Source organism: Vipera berus, assembly GCF_964194415.1.
Source record: "Vipera berus genome assembly, chromosome: 3".
NCBI lineage: Eukaryota > Metazoa > Chordata > Lepidosauria > Squamata > Viperidae > Vipera > Vipera berus.
The window spans coordinates 169,741,890-169,760,046 of NC_138204.1; the positions used below are offsets into that span (position 1 = coordinate 169,741,890).

Here is an 18,157-nt window from a genome sequence, read left to right on the forward strand (position 1 = left end):
GACCTTCCCCAGTTATAGCTTGAAGCAGAGAAGCCCAGAAAACTAGTTTCATGGAGCCCATAATGGTCAGAAAAAATGAACATGCATATTGTGCAGGCTGTAAAAGTTCTTTATGCCTCTAGCTCATTTTCAGAAAAGTTTCCTTTTTACATGCCTGTACTGAGTGACCTGGACCCCAAAACCTTCAATTTTTCGCAAATCAAGAAACACTGATTTTTGTATCACCAGAACTTCAAAAACTCATCACCATACTAATAAATGATTAATTTTTAATCAAGGATATGGCTGTGTAATCCCATGTTCAAATGTTTCATTCATTCAGTTCTTTAGATAGATCTGGGCGAAACCACTACAAAGCTATCTTTCCAAGTTAAATTTATTTATTTAATTTATATGCTGCCCATCTCACTAATAGGGCAACTTGAGGCAGCTTATAGAGCAAAAAAGATAAATAGCAGAGCAATTAAAAATTCAAATTATGTATATTAAAAAATTTAAAACTATGCAACTGAAGAATTGAGAAGAATTTGGCCACAAGCCCTTATGATAGAGAAGACTACATCTGCAGAACTAATTTCCAAAACACATTAAATACCAAAATAACAGAATCATGGAGTTGGAAGGGACCTTAGTTTTCTAGTCCAACCTTCTGCCGAGGAACAAAGACTGAATGCTAAGAAAAACAAATAACCAACAATTGCATAAGCCAAGCACTCTTGAGTATATTAAAACAGAAGATAATCTTGAGGAACATATATACTTTTATTACTGTGTATGAAGAAATATCTCTAATTTAAAGGATAATTTATTCTATTTTTTTAGCTATTTGACCAGGAATTGTATATACCATATTAATTAAGGTCACATTAATGAATTGCCTCCATATAATTCAAATGATATTTTGTGCTTTGGGATATCACAGGAGAAATCTTCTGTTATTCTGGTGGAGTGATCAAGCAATGTTCAGTCCCAGCCATAATGGAAATATATCAAACTAGACTGATGCCAGCTTTAAACAAAATATTGCCTAAGCCACGATTATTCCAAATATTTGAAGGGACCACATTTTTACACACTTTAAACTCCAGAATAGCATGCAAAAGGTCAAATAAGTCAGGGGGAAGAGGTACAGAAGATTTTCTATCATCTCTTTTAGAACTTCCACAATTATCTAAAACAGAACTGTAATACTCCGTCCCCCAAATTTTCAATTTTTTTGCCAAACTCTCCAATGATATTTTTCTAGGCTTCTCAGCTAAGGTTAAGAAAAGCTTCAGAGAAAAAGTATTTATTCCCTCTGCTCCTTCAATTGCTTTTCTATCTCTTGTAGGGTCCAGCAACTGCAGAAAATCTCCTTAGTCCCACTGACCCACTCCTAATATTTTACAAAAAGTAATTCCCAAGCCTCCTTAAGTTCAATACTTCAGCCCCAACCCTCAGCAAATGTCTTCTTTTGGTTGGTTTTTGTCCAATTACTAAAACAATCCCACTTACATTTTACTGAGCAATTACAACGAACAACAGCTTGCATTGTCACCTGCATCCTAGATGAGCACTAGGATCATTCTCAAACTATTCTTATCTCTAATAATTTTCTGCCTGCATGCTTCATTGCAGATGATGCATGTTCAAATTTTCATGTCACGTTTTGCATTGAGTAGCATAGGAGAAGCCAAGCTGCCAGAAGGAAAAAGCAAATTGATGGAAAATGTAGGAAGAATAGTTCCTGCAACCTCTGATTAGCAAAATTGTTAAGACTTCATTAGACTAAATAAAGAAAAAACCAACATCATTCCAAAAGTGAAGACAGAATTGATCAGTGAATGGTCTCTTTCAAAACTGCACAGAAATACACAAATTGTTTTTGGCAAAATTTAATCATGGGTTCTTAGGCATTATCATTAAAAAAAGCTTTTTATTTAATGTACAACATAAAATGTACAGGGCAGTCCCTTGTTACACCTGTGTTATTTGTGTCCAATCAAACTTTGTTCAAAGAATTTGACGGATACTGAAAAAACGTTTGAGATGTTTAGCCCTTGAAAAACATAAACAGTTCCAGGCTATGTGGGTAGAAGTCATAAAACCTATATTTAAACTGTGGAGTATCTTCTTATGAAAATGTCTTCCCCCTCTGTTTAGAGATTCTATCTTGAAAGAGTCTTTTATCTAATTTATGAATACTATATCTGTGGGGGGAAAAAGCAGTGGTCCTTTCACAGGATAGACCTGCATCCAGTAAACATTTTGATCTACTTGAAGACAGGAAGTCCCTTTTATAGGACAAGTCCTTCATCCAGGATATCTGAAAGAAAATTCACAAGTGAGAGAAATGTTCTCCATTTCAGAAATAAGCTGTATGAAGATCATCAAAAGGAAAATTCCTTGCATTATTTCAAATTGTGGACCAACAAAAATTATCTCTTATTTTTAGGATCAGGTTAATAATGTTCCTTATTAGTATGAAATACAGGACAATATTTTACAGATGGATCTTTTTTATTCACTTCACTATTAGAATTCATGAGAAGATATTATAAAAGGAGCAAAATACTAAAAAAATGAATCATTTATAAATTTTAGCTGATAAAATGCCTTTCATTTTATATTAATTGCCCATATCTAACTAGCACCAAAACAACTTTTGAGCTAAAGGTAGTTTGCTAACACAGAAACCACATGTGCATTTAAGGTGACAGAAAATGAAATGTTTTAACTTTGATTGCCTGTTTTAATATTTTTAATCTTATAGTTAATATTTATACTGCTATTTATACTGACATTGTAAGGTGCCCAGATTTGCTTGATGATGAGGTAGATGGCATATACATTTAATAAATAAATAAACTATGAGAATTATGGCTTTAATTTCAAGAAATACATTTTTTCATATTAGTTTAGAGAAGACAACTGCCAGAAAAACAGTTGCAATACAGTAAAGGACACATATTACTTTTTAGTATAGAGAAAACAAGAAAAGGGACATGTCGTCCATTTAAAATTAATGCTTCAGAAATGCTTCATACTGAATTATTCCAAATATTTATGGCAGTTTCCCCATAACTGTTTGCAAAGCATTAAAAACAAGAATTGTGATAAAAATATTTCAAATTGGCTAGAATGTTTTGGCAAGCTAAATAATATGTTTAGACTATACTACATTGAGTTGATTGATTTGAACAAAAAGATGGCCCAAAGATGCTTTTCCATGAGGAAACTGGACTTTCTTTTTTCTCTTTGAAGATGTTTTGCTTCTCATCCAAGAAGCTTCTTCACCTTATTCTAGAAGCTGCTTGGATTAGAAGCAAAATGTTTTCAAAGAGAAAAAAGAAAATCCAGTTGCCTCATGAAAAAGCACATTTGGGACAACCATGACCTGGATGACTGAGAATCTCCATGAACAACAAAAAGATGGAATATAAAAAAGCAAGGGAATGTTAAATTGCTAGTGCTCATGAGAACCGAGCAAAAAACATACAAATAATACCTAGTTACCTAGTTTGGTAACGAAACACTCAGAAATTATTTTAAAACAAGCTTGGAGAACAAGCCACAGCCAAAAAACATTGTTAAGTTGCTTTGAAGCTTAATGGTCACAGAACTATGAAAATCTTGATAGGAGTGTCCTGTGGTGGGATATACAATAAATGAAATAAACAAATAAAGTAAGATAAACAGCAATGTATCCGCCATAAATTGAAGATCTGGTTTTAGGCAAATCTCTCTGCCTCTTTATATAATCACATTTGAATATTATTCCCATAAAAATGGGCCTCATCTTTTGATAGTAAAGGGCCACCTTCAATGTTTGGAAGGAGCAGAGAGCCACGGAGGGTGGGCATTGGGTGTGGGACTGTAATGCTGCAAATGGCTGGAAATAATTTTTTGTTTTCATAGCTTTGGGGAAAGTTGTAGAGTTGTATATTTGCTTTCTTAAACTACTTCAGGATCATTTCATGGCTTACACTAAAGTTTTCGTGTGCTTTTTGCCTCAAAATGCCAGTGACCCATATCATCAGCCATTGGAATCAAAGGGATCTTGGGGGTAACAGAAAAAGGGATTCAGATACCTCAGATGTTCTGGGATTGAAAGGCTCTTTAATATGTGAAACAGAACTATTATTGTTTTCTCATTATTACTGAACAGAACCTACTACAAAATGTTGCAATATAATGTTTTTAAACAAGTTGGTACCTGGTTACCTTTTTCAGGATATTTCATTTTATCCCTTTTTTTTCTTCTTCAACTGACAGAATTTGTGGCCATTGCTGAGTTTCTTTTTCCCCCTTTTCTGCAACTTTGGAAATCTTCATATTCTTCTGTTTCACTCATGCTCTTCAGGCCTCAATGGTAGTACTACTCAGAGAATAAACTTCTTAGTGTATAGACATGCCAAAAAGGCAAACTTCTGGTTTGGATCAAAATTAGGAATTTTGAATGAAAATTCCTTTGAAATAAGTGAAATTGGTAAGACACTGTTACCCACCAAGGGGAAAATACTTGTTTTGTTCCTCAGGATGGACATTAGATGCAGAGCATTAGCCAAACATGTTGATCATAATTTTGGTTTTGCAAATATTCCTGGTATTCTTAGCTTCTCCAACCATGTACTTTCAATATTATATATGTACAGAGAAATAGAACATGAAAAGTATCTCAGTACCTTAGTAATAATCCAAGATTATATCAGTGACTCAGGAGGGTAAAAAAAGCACAGCAAAGCAAATCCTTCTTATGTTAATTTAGTTTTAGCTCCACTGTTGTTCATATCCAAGTCCATCTGGATCACATATTCACAGATAACACTTGCCAGATATCTTTTGCCTAATTGTGGTTTGAATGGCTATCTAACTCTGCTCAAAGCAACAATTTTATTCTTGGTTGAGTATGCTTACAGATCCTGGTCTGCTTAACTATGGCTTGAAATATTTGAACCTAGAATTCTATCTTGATTTATTCCCCTCACCTCTTGCTTATCTACAAAAATATTCAAGCAAGTGCAGTTTTAAAAACTGAAAACTTTATGTGGCTATTTCTTGCTTCTTCTTGAGTATACGATTATCAGATCTTTCACCCTATAAAATATCAATTTTTATAGAACGCAAACTAATGATGCACAATTACAGATAAATATATAAAATACATATTGAGTTCCCATAAAAGAATGTCCACAACTAAATCCTCAAAAATATTCAGGGAAACACATGCTACAAACTATTCCACACATACACACAAAACTGATACAAAAAGGCTAACTTTACCCACTCAACTCCCAACCAAAAAGCCAAGCCAAAATAATTTATATATATAATTTTTACCTCCCAAAACACATTTATCAAATAAATCTAATTTAAAGAACCCAAAGGCATACACCATATATAACACAATTATCAGCCATATACATACTAAAAAAAACCCCAGGTCATCAAACTCTAAATTATTCAAAGACTAAATTGACTTTTCCAGCTTTGGGGTATTTGGATATTAGTGGAACAAATGGATAGGAAGCTGTTGAAACCATTAAATGTGTTTGGTTTGTTGAGCTATCTGACTTGCTCAGCAAATCTTGGTGACAAATCCTTAGAATGATAAATATTACGTGTGATTTCTTCCACTGTTCCATTTCATTTTGCTCTGCACCCAGACCAATCATGACCAAGCTTTTCATTCTGATTCTTGTCTTAATCTAGGTTTGAGGTTTTTTGAAAGCTAATTGTCTTGCCTTCTAAACAGAATGGCTTGCTTCTCTGTTCCTTTCACTTCACAAACCCTTTATTGCTGTGGCCCAAATGTAAAGAAACATCTTTATATGTTATAGTGCTAAGTTTTCTGATGGAGCCTAAACTCCTGTCAATGGCTGAGCTTCAAGATCCACTTTCCCCACCTCCAATTCTTCCCTTGAAATAATGTTGAAGAGAAAATCAGTCAATTCATCTGGTGTAGGGTGGAAATCCCCACAGAAAGTGCTGTAATCTACAGGAATCAAAAAACAGGAAAGCAGAAAGAACCTTATCTGTTCCACCATTAATTTAAGCAGATTTTGAGGGTGCATAAAAATTGTCTTCCCTAACCAAAAATGTCACCATTGCTAGGTCTCTCTTTTGTATGAAACATAAACAATACTACAGTTGTTGACATAATAGGTATTTATTACTTTTCATCAAAAATATGTTTAGAATTAAAACAAAATAGCTGCACACATGTGATAACATATCTTGCTTCCACCCAAGAACAATTATAAATACCCCACCCCTATTACAAAACATTCAAATATTTATGCTACAAATGCAGCGTAATTAGATGACAAGACAAGCAACCCGTAGAAAAATCCCAAGATAACTAGAAACACTGAACAGCTTTATCTCCTTGGGGAAGTTTGCTTCAAAGCAAAATTTAGACTCGTTTTCCCACAGAGCCATGACAACTGACATCAATACGCATGCAGACATCAGTTCCCTGAGTGCTGCTGGATAAAGAGATTAAATGCTGCAAATATAGTTTGGAAGAGGACATTCACCATAATTGAAATTTTATGGTTCAATTTTACTTCTGAAGAAATATCCTAGCTCAGTGTTTTCAAAATGCTACCACAAGTCCATAAAAAAACAGTAGTAATCTTTAAGCATTTATAAATACAGAAGAAAAAAATGGGAAAGAAGTAAAATATGGGATAAGCTTAGAGATGTGAAAATGTAATGATCCAAAAGCATAATGAGAGACATCTGTAGTGGAAAGTAAAGAAGCCTCAGAGGAATAGGAAACAAGAGCCTGGAGGCTCCAATCACCTCTTGTTTACAATTTTGGCAACTGCATTTTACAATGTTTTATGGACACTTGCCAAATTAGGGCTTGTTTCTTATGCTTAAAACAACATTGAAATCAACACTGCTCGTTTGTGCAGAAAAAACAGCCAACTGACTTAAGGATCCTAGTAATTTATTTAGCATTTTGTCAGGGGACGCAGGCATTTTAGGGACATCATTGGGAGAAACAATACAGGAAATTAAGGATGTTACTATTCAGTGATAATCAAGTGAGATAAGAAAAATTCCTGGCTTCATAACCATTTCAACTTGCTTGGGTGTAGAAATATTTATTCCTCCCTCTCCCCCAGCAATATTCAAGATCATCAATGAAGGAGTCAAAGTTTCAGTAAACACCTGTCTTTCTTTGTAGTTATACTGTCCTCTGAACAGAATGCATTACTGAGCCCACCCACAACTATTCAGATGTTAATAGATATGAGACTTAAGGTTAACTTGATTGCATATATTCTATTTTCATTATATAAGAAAAAATCATTATAAAAAAGTAGAATAATGACAAGTATTCCTTTAAACTCTATGCAAATTGGAAGGGAAAAAGTACATGTATTAAGTTCTCTCTATAGTGAAACCTGAGAAATTAGGTATCTATTACATGTAACTGAGGAACTAGTGTTCTTTGTTAGAGATAAAAACAACAGATGAAGGAGCAATACCTGAATGCAACTCCTCTACACACTTTTTGGCTCTTAATTGAAATTATTGGTTACCTCTAATTGGTATAAACCTATGAAGGATATCAAGTAACTGAAAACTTAAAAAGCAGCACAGACACATTAAAAAAACACGAAGAAATAAAGACAGTATTGATTTTAATAAGGCTAATTTAAATGAATTAGAAACATGTATTGTTAAGAATTTCTCTATTTAGTTTGTGTTATGATAAAGTCATATTGTTCATTTAATATTTTTCCCCAATGTTCATAAAAAGAAAAATGTTCCTGTTAAGGTACAGTTGTTTTGTTCTTCTCTGTTCTCCAGAGAAGAGGCAGCAGTATCCCCAATTATCTGTTAGAGGTATTAGATGAGCTTTTGTCACATAGCAATAGAAGCTACCTCTCAGGACACTAGGCAAAACCATACCTGTGTTTTTTTATGCCATTTGATAGAGTCTCTCGATTTTTATTTGCTTTTTCTTCAGACATGTTAGTTGTTATAGTGTCACTAGAGTCCTCGCTGCTTTCCAATGAGAAGCTAGTCACGGTTTCAAATCCAGTAAACGATTTTTCAGATTCTGAATCTACAAGATAGGCAAATGTGAATTTATTAAGCTTCAGGGTTAAGTCTTTCACAAACTAATTAACAGAATCGTCTTACACAGCAATGGTTGTTGCAGTCCTTACATTGTATGTTGTAGATAACAACCACTATGTAGGACAGAAAGACTGGCAGAACACAACCACGAACAACTAGCAGTCAGAAGACATGATGAAAATTCTTTAATTTCACAACATATAGACAGATTTAACCATAGTTTCAATTGGGAAAATGTGACCATCGTAGACCAAGCCAAGTTCAAAAACACCAGGGAATTTCTAGAAGCCTGGCACTCTGACAAATCAGCCATTAACAACATCTGTAGATTATGAAAAAGAGCCTTTCACCCAGCCCAAAAAGGAACAAAAAGACCCAAGCATCTCTCCACCAGCAATCAACACCCAGATTAGCATCGATTAATTCCAAGGTTAAGATCAGTCCAACAATCAAGTAAATAATAACTCAATCAAGAAACTGCCAAAGAAACCAACAGCAAACAGCCCAATCAAAGAATCTCTAAGATGACCCCCACTAAAACTGACAGGCAAGCCACTAGAACAGGGGTGTCAAACTGCCAGCCCACGGGCCAGACGCATCATCCAGAAGCCGCATCCACCTCATTGCCGGCAATGGCAAAACCATCCCGATATGTTGCGCGATGTCACGTCAAGTCGCGAGTTTGACATGTCTGCACTAGAATATAAACTGACAGCAAACAGCACTCCTTACAGCACTGATTATATTACCTAGTTTGGGTAATGAAATGTCTGTAAGAAAACAAGCTCAGAGAGCACCTCAACTACACTTATCAAACCAAGTATAAACTTTATGCTATATATTTATTTAATTAAATATAGTTAGTGAAACTATTCTTCACTCATCTATTTAACAATGCCCCCCCCCCTTTTGTTACATTAAAAAAACACAACTTAAAAACAGCTGTCTGGAAATCTCTGTGGGAATATATCAAGATTTTCCAGGTTTCATAGTGGCCTAAAAAATTTCATATTGCCATGTCTTTGTTCTGAGGTGTGAATTACTGGCAAAGTAATATATTACACACACCTTAACAAACTCTTAGCATGTTAAAATCTAAAAAACCCTTCTTTCAAATCTAACCAAAAAATCAGATTCTTTCATTCAAAAATTCATGAAGGTGCACATAATCAGTGTTTTCATTCCTCACCTTATTCCCTTTTTTCCACAGAACAAAATGGTGCCTAAATGGACATCCTAAATAGCCACCAAAATGATAATAAGCAAAGAATAAGCCAAAAGAGGCAAGATATTTGGATTTTTCGCAACACAGAAAGTAACAGCAAGAGTAACATTTGAATCTGATAAATAATTCTATGAGGGTTACACAGATAAATTGTAGTAATGTATGAGATTTAGTAATCTAATCTAATAACAATATGCAACATGTTATAACCTGTTTTATAAATTCATCCCCATTTCTTAATTTGGTGCCTGAGCCGGTACTTACCATACTTAGCTTTTGAATCTCTCATAAATTTCTTTTTCATTAAGCTCTTAATTTGCATTCAACAAATTGAAGAGGAATACAGACTATATATTGAGGTGTGTGTATCCATTATTAATATCTATATATGTCTACCAATCATAAATACATTGGTGCAATACATTTTGACATACTTACCTGATAAAGCATCATAGAACTGTTCCTCACTAAGGATGCTCAGGGGGGGTGACCCTTTGACTAGCGATTGCTCTAATTCATGGTGTTCAGTGGCTAGTGTTTCTAGAGCTTCAGATAAGATCTTATTTTTCTCTTGCTCATGCTCCAGTTTCAGATTCCTTACCTATAAGTAGAAACACATATGAATAAAATTTAATCGCTGCCAAGAATGGGAGACTAAAAGTTATTTCAAGAATAGGCTTCAGTTTACAACCAAACCATGTCAACCATCTTTAAAAAGCAAATTAAAAGCTAAAAAGCTATATCATTCAGTTGCTTTATGATTTTGTCACACTGCACTATTTCAGAACATTACAAAATAGAAATGTTTAAGAAAAAGACTTGACTAGGTGAAAACTGACAACTAAAGTTAAAGCAATATGAAAAGTAATACATATTTGCAGTTTAATTATACATTTATTAACAGCTCTATGTAATGCACGGAACTACCATAATGAATTTCGGCATCCCTCTGCCCAAGCATTTATCTCATGCTTTCATAAAGCAGACATTTTGCACATTACCAATTTGTAAAAAAAAGCACACCCACACTATTCTTCTAGTTTACAAACACAATTGTAAGCAATTGTTATTGGCCTTGAGTAACTCAATTCTCCCCTTCATGGATTACTGCCTTGTCGTGGCGAAGGGGCTTGCGTAATTCAATAAAGCTATGAGCTATGCCGTGCAGGGCCACCCAAGACGGACAGGTCATAGCAGAGAGTTTCCACTGGAGAAGGAAATGGCAACCCACTCCAGTATCTTTGCCATGAAAACCCTATGGACAGTAACAAAAGGCAAAACGATATGACGCTGGAAGATGAGCCCCTCAGGTCGGAAGGTGTCCAATATGCTACTGGGGAAGAGCAGAGGGCTAGTACTAGTAGTGCCAGAAGGAATGAAGCGACTGGGCCAAAGCCGAAAGGACGCTCAGCTGTGGATGTATCTGGTGGTGAAAGGAAAATCCAATGCTGTAAAGATTTTTTCTCCATAGGAACCTGGAATGTAAGATCCATGAATCAAGGCAAGCTGGATGTGCTCAAACAAGAGATGACAAGACTGAACATTGACATCTTAGGAATCAGTGAACTAAAATGGACAGGAATGGGTGAATTTAATTCAGATGACCATCAGGTACTACTGCGGGCAAGAATCCCTCAGAAGAAATGGAATAGCCTTCATAGTCAATAAAAGAGTAGGAAAAGCAATACTGGGATACAATCCCCAAAATGACAGAATGATCTCAGTTCGAATCCAAGGCAAACCATTCAATATCACAGTAGTCCAAGCCTATGCCCCAACCACTGGTGCTGAAGAGGGTGAAATTGACCGGTTCTATGAAGCCCTACAGCACCTTATAGAACTAACACCAAAAAATGATGTCCTTATCATCATGGGGGATTGGAATGCTAAAGTAGGAAGCCAAAAGATAACTGGAATAACAGGCAAGTTTGGCCTTGGAGTACAAAATGAAGCAGGGCACAGGCTGATAGAATTTTGTCAAGAGAATACGATGGTCATAGCAAGCACTCTTTTCCAACAACCCAAGAGATGGCTCTACACATGGACATCACCAGACGGTCAACAAAGAAATCAGATTGACTATGTGCTCTGCAGCCAAAGATGGAGAAGCTCTATACAGTCAGTAAAAACAAGACCAGGAGCTGACTGAACTGAAGAAAGTAGGGGAAAGCACTAGGCCACTCAGGTATGAATTAAATCATATCCCTGTTGAATATACAGTAGAGGCGACAAATAGATTTAAGGAATTAGATCTGATAGACAGAGTGCCTGAAGAACTATGGACAGAGGTTCGCAACATTGTACAACAGGTAGCAACTAAAACCATCCCAAAGAAAAAGAAATGCAAGAAAGCAAAATGGCTGTCTGAGGAAGCTTTGCAAATAGCTTAGGAAAGGAGGGAAGCGAAAGGCAAGGGAGAAAAAGAAAGATACGCCCAATTGAATGCAGAATTCCAGAGAATAGCTAGAAGAGATAAGAATGCCTTCTTAAATGAACAGTGCAAAGAAATAGAAGAAAACAATAGAATAGGAGGACCAGAGATCTCTTCCAAGAAAATTGGAAAGATGAAGGGAACGTTTCATGTAAAAATGGGCATGATAAAGGACCGAAATGGCAGGGACCTAACAGAGGCTGAAGAGATTAAGAAGAGGTGGCAAAATTACACAGAAGAACTATACAAGAATTAGCTTAACGTCCCTGATAACCACAATGAGGTGATCACTGACCTCGAGCCAGACATCCTAGAATGTGAAGTGAAGTGGGCCTTAGAAAAACTGAGCAACAACAAAGCTAGTGGAGGTGACAGTATTCCAACTGAGCTATTTAAAATCTTAAAAGACGATGCAGTAAAAGTGCTACACTCAATTTGCCAGCAAATTTGGAAAACTCTACAGTGGCCACAGGATTGGAAAAGATCAGTTTACATTCCAATTCCAAAGAAATGCAGTGCCAAAGAATGTTCAAACTATCGCACCATTGCACTCATTTCACACGCTAGTAAAGTTATGCTTAAAATCCTACAAGCTAGACTCCAGCAGTATGTGGATCAACAACTACCAGAAGTACAGGAAGGATTTCGAAGAGGCAGAGGAAATAGAGATCAAATTGCCAACATATGCTGGATCATGGAGAAAGCTAGGGAGTTCCAGAAAAACATCTACTTCTGTTTCACTGACTATGCTAAAGCCTTTGATTGTGTGGATCATAACAAACTGTGGCAAGTTCTTAAAGAGATGGGCGTACCAGACCATCTTATTTGTCTCTTGAGAAACCTATATGTGGGTCAAGAAGCAACAGTGAGAACTGGACACGGAACCACTGATTGGTTCAAAATTGGGAAAGGAGTCCGGCAAGGCTGTATACTGTCGCCCTGCCTATTTAACATATATGCAGAGCACATCATGAGAAAGGCAGGGCTAGATGAATCAAAAGTTGGAATTAAGATTGCCGGGAGAAATATCAACAACCTAAGATATGCAGATGATACCACTCTAATGGCAGAAAGTGAAGAAGAACTAAAGAGCCTCTTGTTGCGGGTGAAGAAGGAGATCCGGCCCTCTCAATTCCTGGCAAATAGATGGGGAAGAAAGGGAGGTAGTGACAGATTTTATTTTCCTGGGCTCCAAGATCACTGCAGATGGGGACTGTAGCCAAGAAATTAAAAGACGCTTGCTTCTGGGGAGGAAAGCCATGGCAAATCTAGACAGCACACTAAAAAGCAGAGACATCACCCTGTCAACAAAAGTGCGTATAGTCAAGGCTATGGGGTCTTCCCAGTTGCAATGTATGGCAGTGAAAGCTGGACCATAAGAAAGGCTGAGTGCCAAAGAATTGAGACCTTTGAACTATGGTGCTGGAGAAGACTGTTGCGAGTCCCTTGGACTGCAAGGTGATCAAACCGGTCAGTCCTAGAGATCAACCCTGACTGCTCTTTAGAAGGCCAGGTCCTGAAGTTGAAACTCAAATACTTTGGCCACCTAATGAGAAGGAAGGGCTCACTGGAGAAGAGGCTAATGCTGGGAAAGGTTGAGGGCAAGAGAAGAATGGGACGACAAAGAATGAGGTGGCTGGATGGAGTCACTGAAGCAGTAAGCGTGAGCTTAAATGGACTCCAGAAGATGGTAGAGGACAGGAAGGCCTGGAGGAACATTGTCCATGGGGTTGCGATGGGTCGGACATGACTTCGCAGCTAAAAACAACAACAACAAACACAATTCTAAATAATCTTTTCATCACTCTGAGCTTGGGTAACAATTTTACTTGAAGATCAATTTCATAGACTAGGGCACTCGGCCAACCTACTGAATAGGCCTAACTTAGAATATACTACCCACAGGAAAATTTCCTGTCATTTAATTTGGATACTAAGAATATGGCTGCTTTCATATTCATAGCAAAGTCATTTTCTATCTAAACCAGGGGTGTCAAACTCAATTTCATTGAGGGCCGCATCAGCATTGCGGTTGCCCTCAGGGGGCCGGGTGGGTATGGCCAGGGTGGGCGTGGCCTACTGGGTGGGCATGGCTAGAGTGCGTATGGCCTACTGGATGGGCATGGCCAGCTCTACATCGTTCGCATCAAGGGTACCTATGGGGGCCTGGGCAGGAGTGGGACAGATCTGAGGGTCTCTGGCAGAAGGAGGGTCTCTGGGCCAGGGCCAAGGCAGTGGGGGCCGTTCCCTCACTGTTTCCAGGATGGCTTTGCGGGCTGCATGAAACCACTTTGTGGGCCAGATCCGGCCCCCGGGCCTTGTGTTTGACATGTCTGATCTAAACCATAACATCAAATAAATGATATTATCACTGAACATACTATATTTGAAAAAAAAATCAATTTGTTTTGAATTCAGTTATCTAGTTTTTACTGACTTGAACCATATTATGCTAATATTGTAAATAAGCCTTATAACCTGGCAGTTAATTTCCATGCTATATTCAAAATATTGGTACTTATTTTTAAAACTGTCAAAAGGTAGCCTAACATATCATAGATATTTTAGGAGCTTCCGCTATGTGTGTCCTGTAGGGAAACCCTATTTTCAAATTCTTTTATACGCAACCCTAAAATAGCATTTTCCAAATGTTGGATCTTTTCTATAATAGTACCTTCTACGTTTGGAATTCCACAAGATCCACCTCTGACAGGCTTTGACAGTTTGGATTTATGCTGTTTCTACACATTTTAACAACACAAGTTTATTCATGATAAAATTTAAACATGCTTTAAAGCACGGGTGTCAAACTCCCTGCATCATGTGAAGTGTTGCAACCTGCAACTTTTTTTTCATTGCTGGAGCTGGAGTGGGCGTGGTCTCCATATGATGCAACCGGCCCATGGGCCGGCAATTTGACACCCCTGCTTTAAAGCCTGGCTTGCTTAAGAAGCAAAAGCCCTTGCCTTTGTTTATATAAATTAGCCTCATGTAGTTAACTATACAAAACATTTTTTATAACATTGTACCAAGCTATTCATTAAAAACTCAGGAAAATCTAGGGAGAACCTAGTTTGATGCCTACATTTTAACAACTAGAAAATAATTATTTTAAAATTAAAATGCCTTCACAGAAAAGACCTTTTCTATGTAGCCATTCATATTATGTAAACCATGATGAGAGACTGGAAGAATGAAAAGGAATTGAAACTCAACTGATGCTGATGAAGGAATTCAGAGTTGGAAAGACTCTCTTGAGTAAGACTGTGAGAAGCTGGCTTATAGGTCTTGGATAGTACTAGTTACAGATTTTTAGTTTTTCTGTTCAAAGGCTATTATATAAGATGGCAAAAGTCAACAGCTCTGAGCTCATAGCAACGATTCAACTAGCACTTCATAACAACTTCATTCATTCTCCAAACTACGATTTGCAGAATAGTGAATGAACACTGTGTTTGCATACACCTTTATTTTGTCCTCTTCCATATTCCCAGTGTACTTCATTTTCTAAATCAACCTATAATTCACCATCAGATCTAAACCAATAAACTACATTTTGAGTTCTAACTTCAAATCAGGCTTGTAAACAAGGTCTGAACCTAGTTTCTATTCAGAAAGAATAGAAAACTGCAGCTCGATTAAATTAAAAATTAAGCTTTGAATGTGTGAAGACAACACATAATCCTCTTTATAACCCTTTTGATATAGCTACTGGAGTAACAGTTTTGTTTCCTACTTATGGTACTATTCTAATAATTTCCAACTGCTGCCACTGTCAACCTATTCTATAAAGCACTGAGCAGAAATAAGTCTATTTTCTGGCCAACAGTATGATGTTCTAAATATAGCAAGCATCCACCTAGTTTTCTCCATATGATCATATACCTGAATATATGATTCACTAAGGAGAAAACATGATATCCTTTAGTCACTGCTGCAGAAAAAAACTGATAACTAAGGTAAAGCAAGTTCAAATTCAAACTCACACTCTTGATTTTTTTAAAAAAGAATGGTTCTAATTTCTGCATAAAATAGTTACTAACTGTAGCAATTGTCCCTCCATTTCACTAAAGAGTGCAAGTAATATTAATTATACAATTACCAGCAAGAATAACAAACCAGACATTATGAATCCTGAATAAATTCTAGTACATTAGTGGTCAATCTGTTGGTGTGGATCTCCCATAGTGGCCATGTTAAGGTTTCTGGCATAAGTTCAAAAACTTCCATAAGATCCTAAATTGGCCATATCTGCTCTAGTAAATATTTTATTTCGTATTAGAGGAATCCTGACAAATAAGAACTTACAGTACTAATTATCCAATAAATTTCTCACAAATAACCTATAGTACTAAATATCCAATAAAATTCTGACAAATAGGAGCCTACAGTACTAAATATTAGACACAATAGCTAAATAAAAAATATGAGATTTTTTTCTTTAGATATTGTATTAGATATTTAGAACTGTAGGTTACAAGAACATGTAACATTTTACTGTATATATGTCTTGCAAATGAATACCTTTTCATTTTTGTGTGGCTAAATGAAGGATTTCAAGTAGAAGTACTAAAAAGGGCAGTCTGACCATGGGAAAGCGGCTTATTGAAATAAACAAAGCTGGAACAAGTGCCCTGTAATTTGATAATAAAGTTTTGTATATCCACCCTGGGTGTGAAATATAAGATTAAAACAAAGCAATTTTCAAACAAACATGTCAGGTAATCCCAGAATTATCATTTTCTATTAGACGATTATGGCATCTGAAATAGGCTCAAGACAAGCACAAGTTAAAATATTCCAAAGCAGATTTTTAAACATCCACATTTTCCAGATTATGACTTTCAATCTCATTCTGGAGACTAAATTAACAAAGATTCATTAGTAAAGTTAATACAAAGTCCAGTGAATACAGCTGGATTTCTGGGCAGATTACCATGTGAGTAGCAAAATTATTAGAGACCAGCAAGGTGTTATTCCTCTTTTCAGCCAACAACTGAAATAGAATAAAATTAATTCAGCTGTATACTCATAAACCTGTAATATTAACCACTGCTGCACCATTAGCTGATTTTTATTTCTAGGAAAAGTTTAAACAATGCAACAAATATATGATCAAACCTATATTTATGTATCAGTATTATGATAAAACAAAACTTGTATGCAACTCATTCTACATGTTGCTAATGAAATACAAATTGGACAAAAATGAAATGAAAAAAATAAAACGTGAGGTTATTCCTAGATACCTATATCCTTATGCCAGTATATCTTTTACAATCCTTGCTAAGTGTTGACAAAGATCCTTAAAGCATACAACAGTTAGAATTTATGCTAGGTAATACAATAAATACAATAACCCTACATAATAAATCAGGATATTAAACATGGCTGAGATGCCTTCATTTGGTTTTATAGCTCAAATGTTTTTTCTGAGGTTTCTGAGAATTTCCTTTTTAAACCCTTAGTGCTTTTATGGGACCTTTTAACATATTCTAAACAATTATCCTAGAAGACAGGATTCTAAAAAGATTAATATATTAATTCTTTAAAAAGTTTAGAATGAGTGACACAAGAATATTGTATTTACATATTAGTACACTGAAACACCTATACCACATGGTCAGTTCTGCTTAGATTTCTATTCCATCTTAATTTTCTTAAATTTCAAGATTGTGTGCACGTTTTCCCTATTTTTCCCTACAACTTAACTCTGTGAAGTTTTATTTATTTATTTATTTTTATTTTAATTCCATTTATATCCCGCCCTTCTCCGAAGACTCAGGGCGGCTTACAAGCTTAGCAGTAGCCTTCATTCTATGTATATGCCTGCTTATTAGGGCTTTCACACACCCCCAAGCGGCATTATTACAAAGTCAGCTTAATTGCCCCCAACAATCTGGGTCCTCATTTTACCTACCTCGGAAGGATGGAAGGCTGAGTCAACCTTGAGCCTGGTGGGATGCGAACCTGCACTAATTGCAGGCAGCTGGTGTTACTTAAGGAGGCATTAGCCCACTGCTCCACCAAGGCTCTGTGTTGGACTGAAAGCATGATCTCTTGGTTTCTACTACAAAATAAAACAAAATGGCCTTTGTTTCCTACAATTTGAAAACAGACTTTGGAATGCAAAGCATAAAAAAATCTGTAAAGGAAGTAACGAGAATTAATATAATATTGGATCATTTTCTGGTAAGCACTAAATTATGTTCAGAGGCACAGCATTTATGGTGAGTGCAATCTGAAAGGGATATATGCACATACTGTGAGAGTTTGTTGCCAGCTGTGGCTCCCCATCATATGTGCATAATCCAGTGTATAATCAATCTATCTGGGAAAACTTCTCAAATGTCCCGTCCTCCCCAAATGGTGAAAGAGAAGCATGTCTTCACCAGGCTGTGGCTATTGAGAAAAAGGTGAGT

The 18,157-nt window shown here is 36.3% G+C and overlaps 1 protein-coding gene and 1 long non-coding RNA gene across 6 annotated transcripts in view; both read right to left on the minus strand.

Moving 5' to 3' along the window:
• Positions 1-18,157, minus strand: part of OSBPL1A (oxysterol binding protein like 1A) — a 70,025-nt gene that overhangs the window by 23,820 nt on the left and 28,048 nt on the right. For all 5 annotated transcript variants that reach the window (XM_081325284.1, XM_081325281.1, XM_081325280.1 and 2 more), the window contains exons 17-18: positions 9,743-9,905; positions 7,909-8,065 (exon numbers count right to left, since the gene is read on the minus strand). In XM_081325284.1, coding sequence (XP_081181410.1) covers positions 7,909-8,065; positions 9,743-9,905 — 320 coding nt within the window. The remainder of the gene's footprint in view (positions 1-7,908; positions 8,066-9,742; positions 9,906-18,157) is intronic.
• LOC308666437 lies at positions 1,895-7,892 on the minus strand. Its single transcript, XR_014026130.1, has 2 exons — positions 4,204-7,892; positions 1,895-2,305 (listed from the first exon to the last, which is right to left on the minus strand). It is a non-coding gene; the product is annotated as an uncharacterized lncRNA (long non-coding RNA).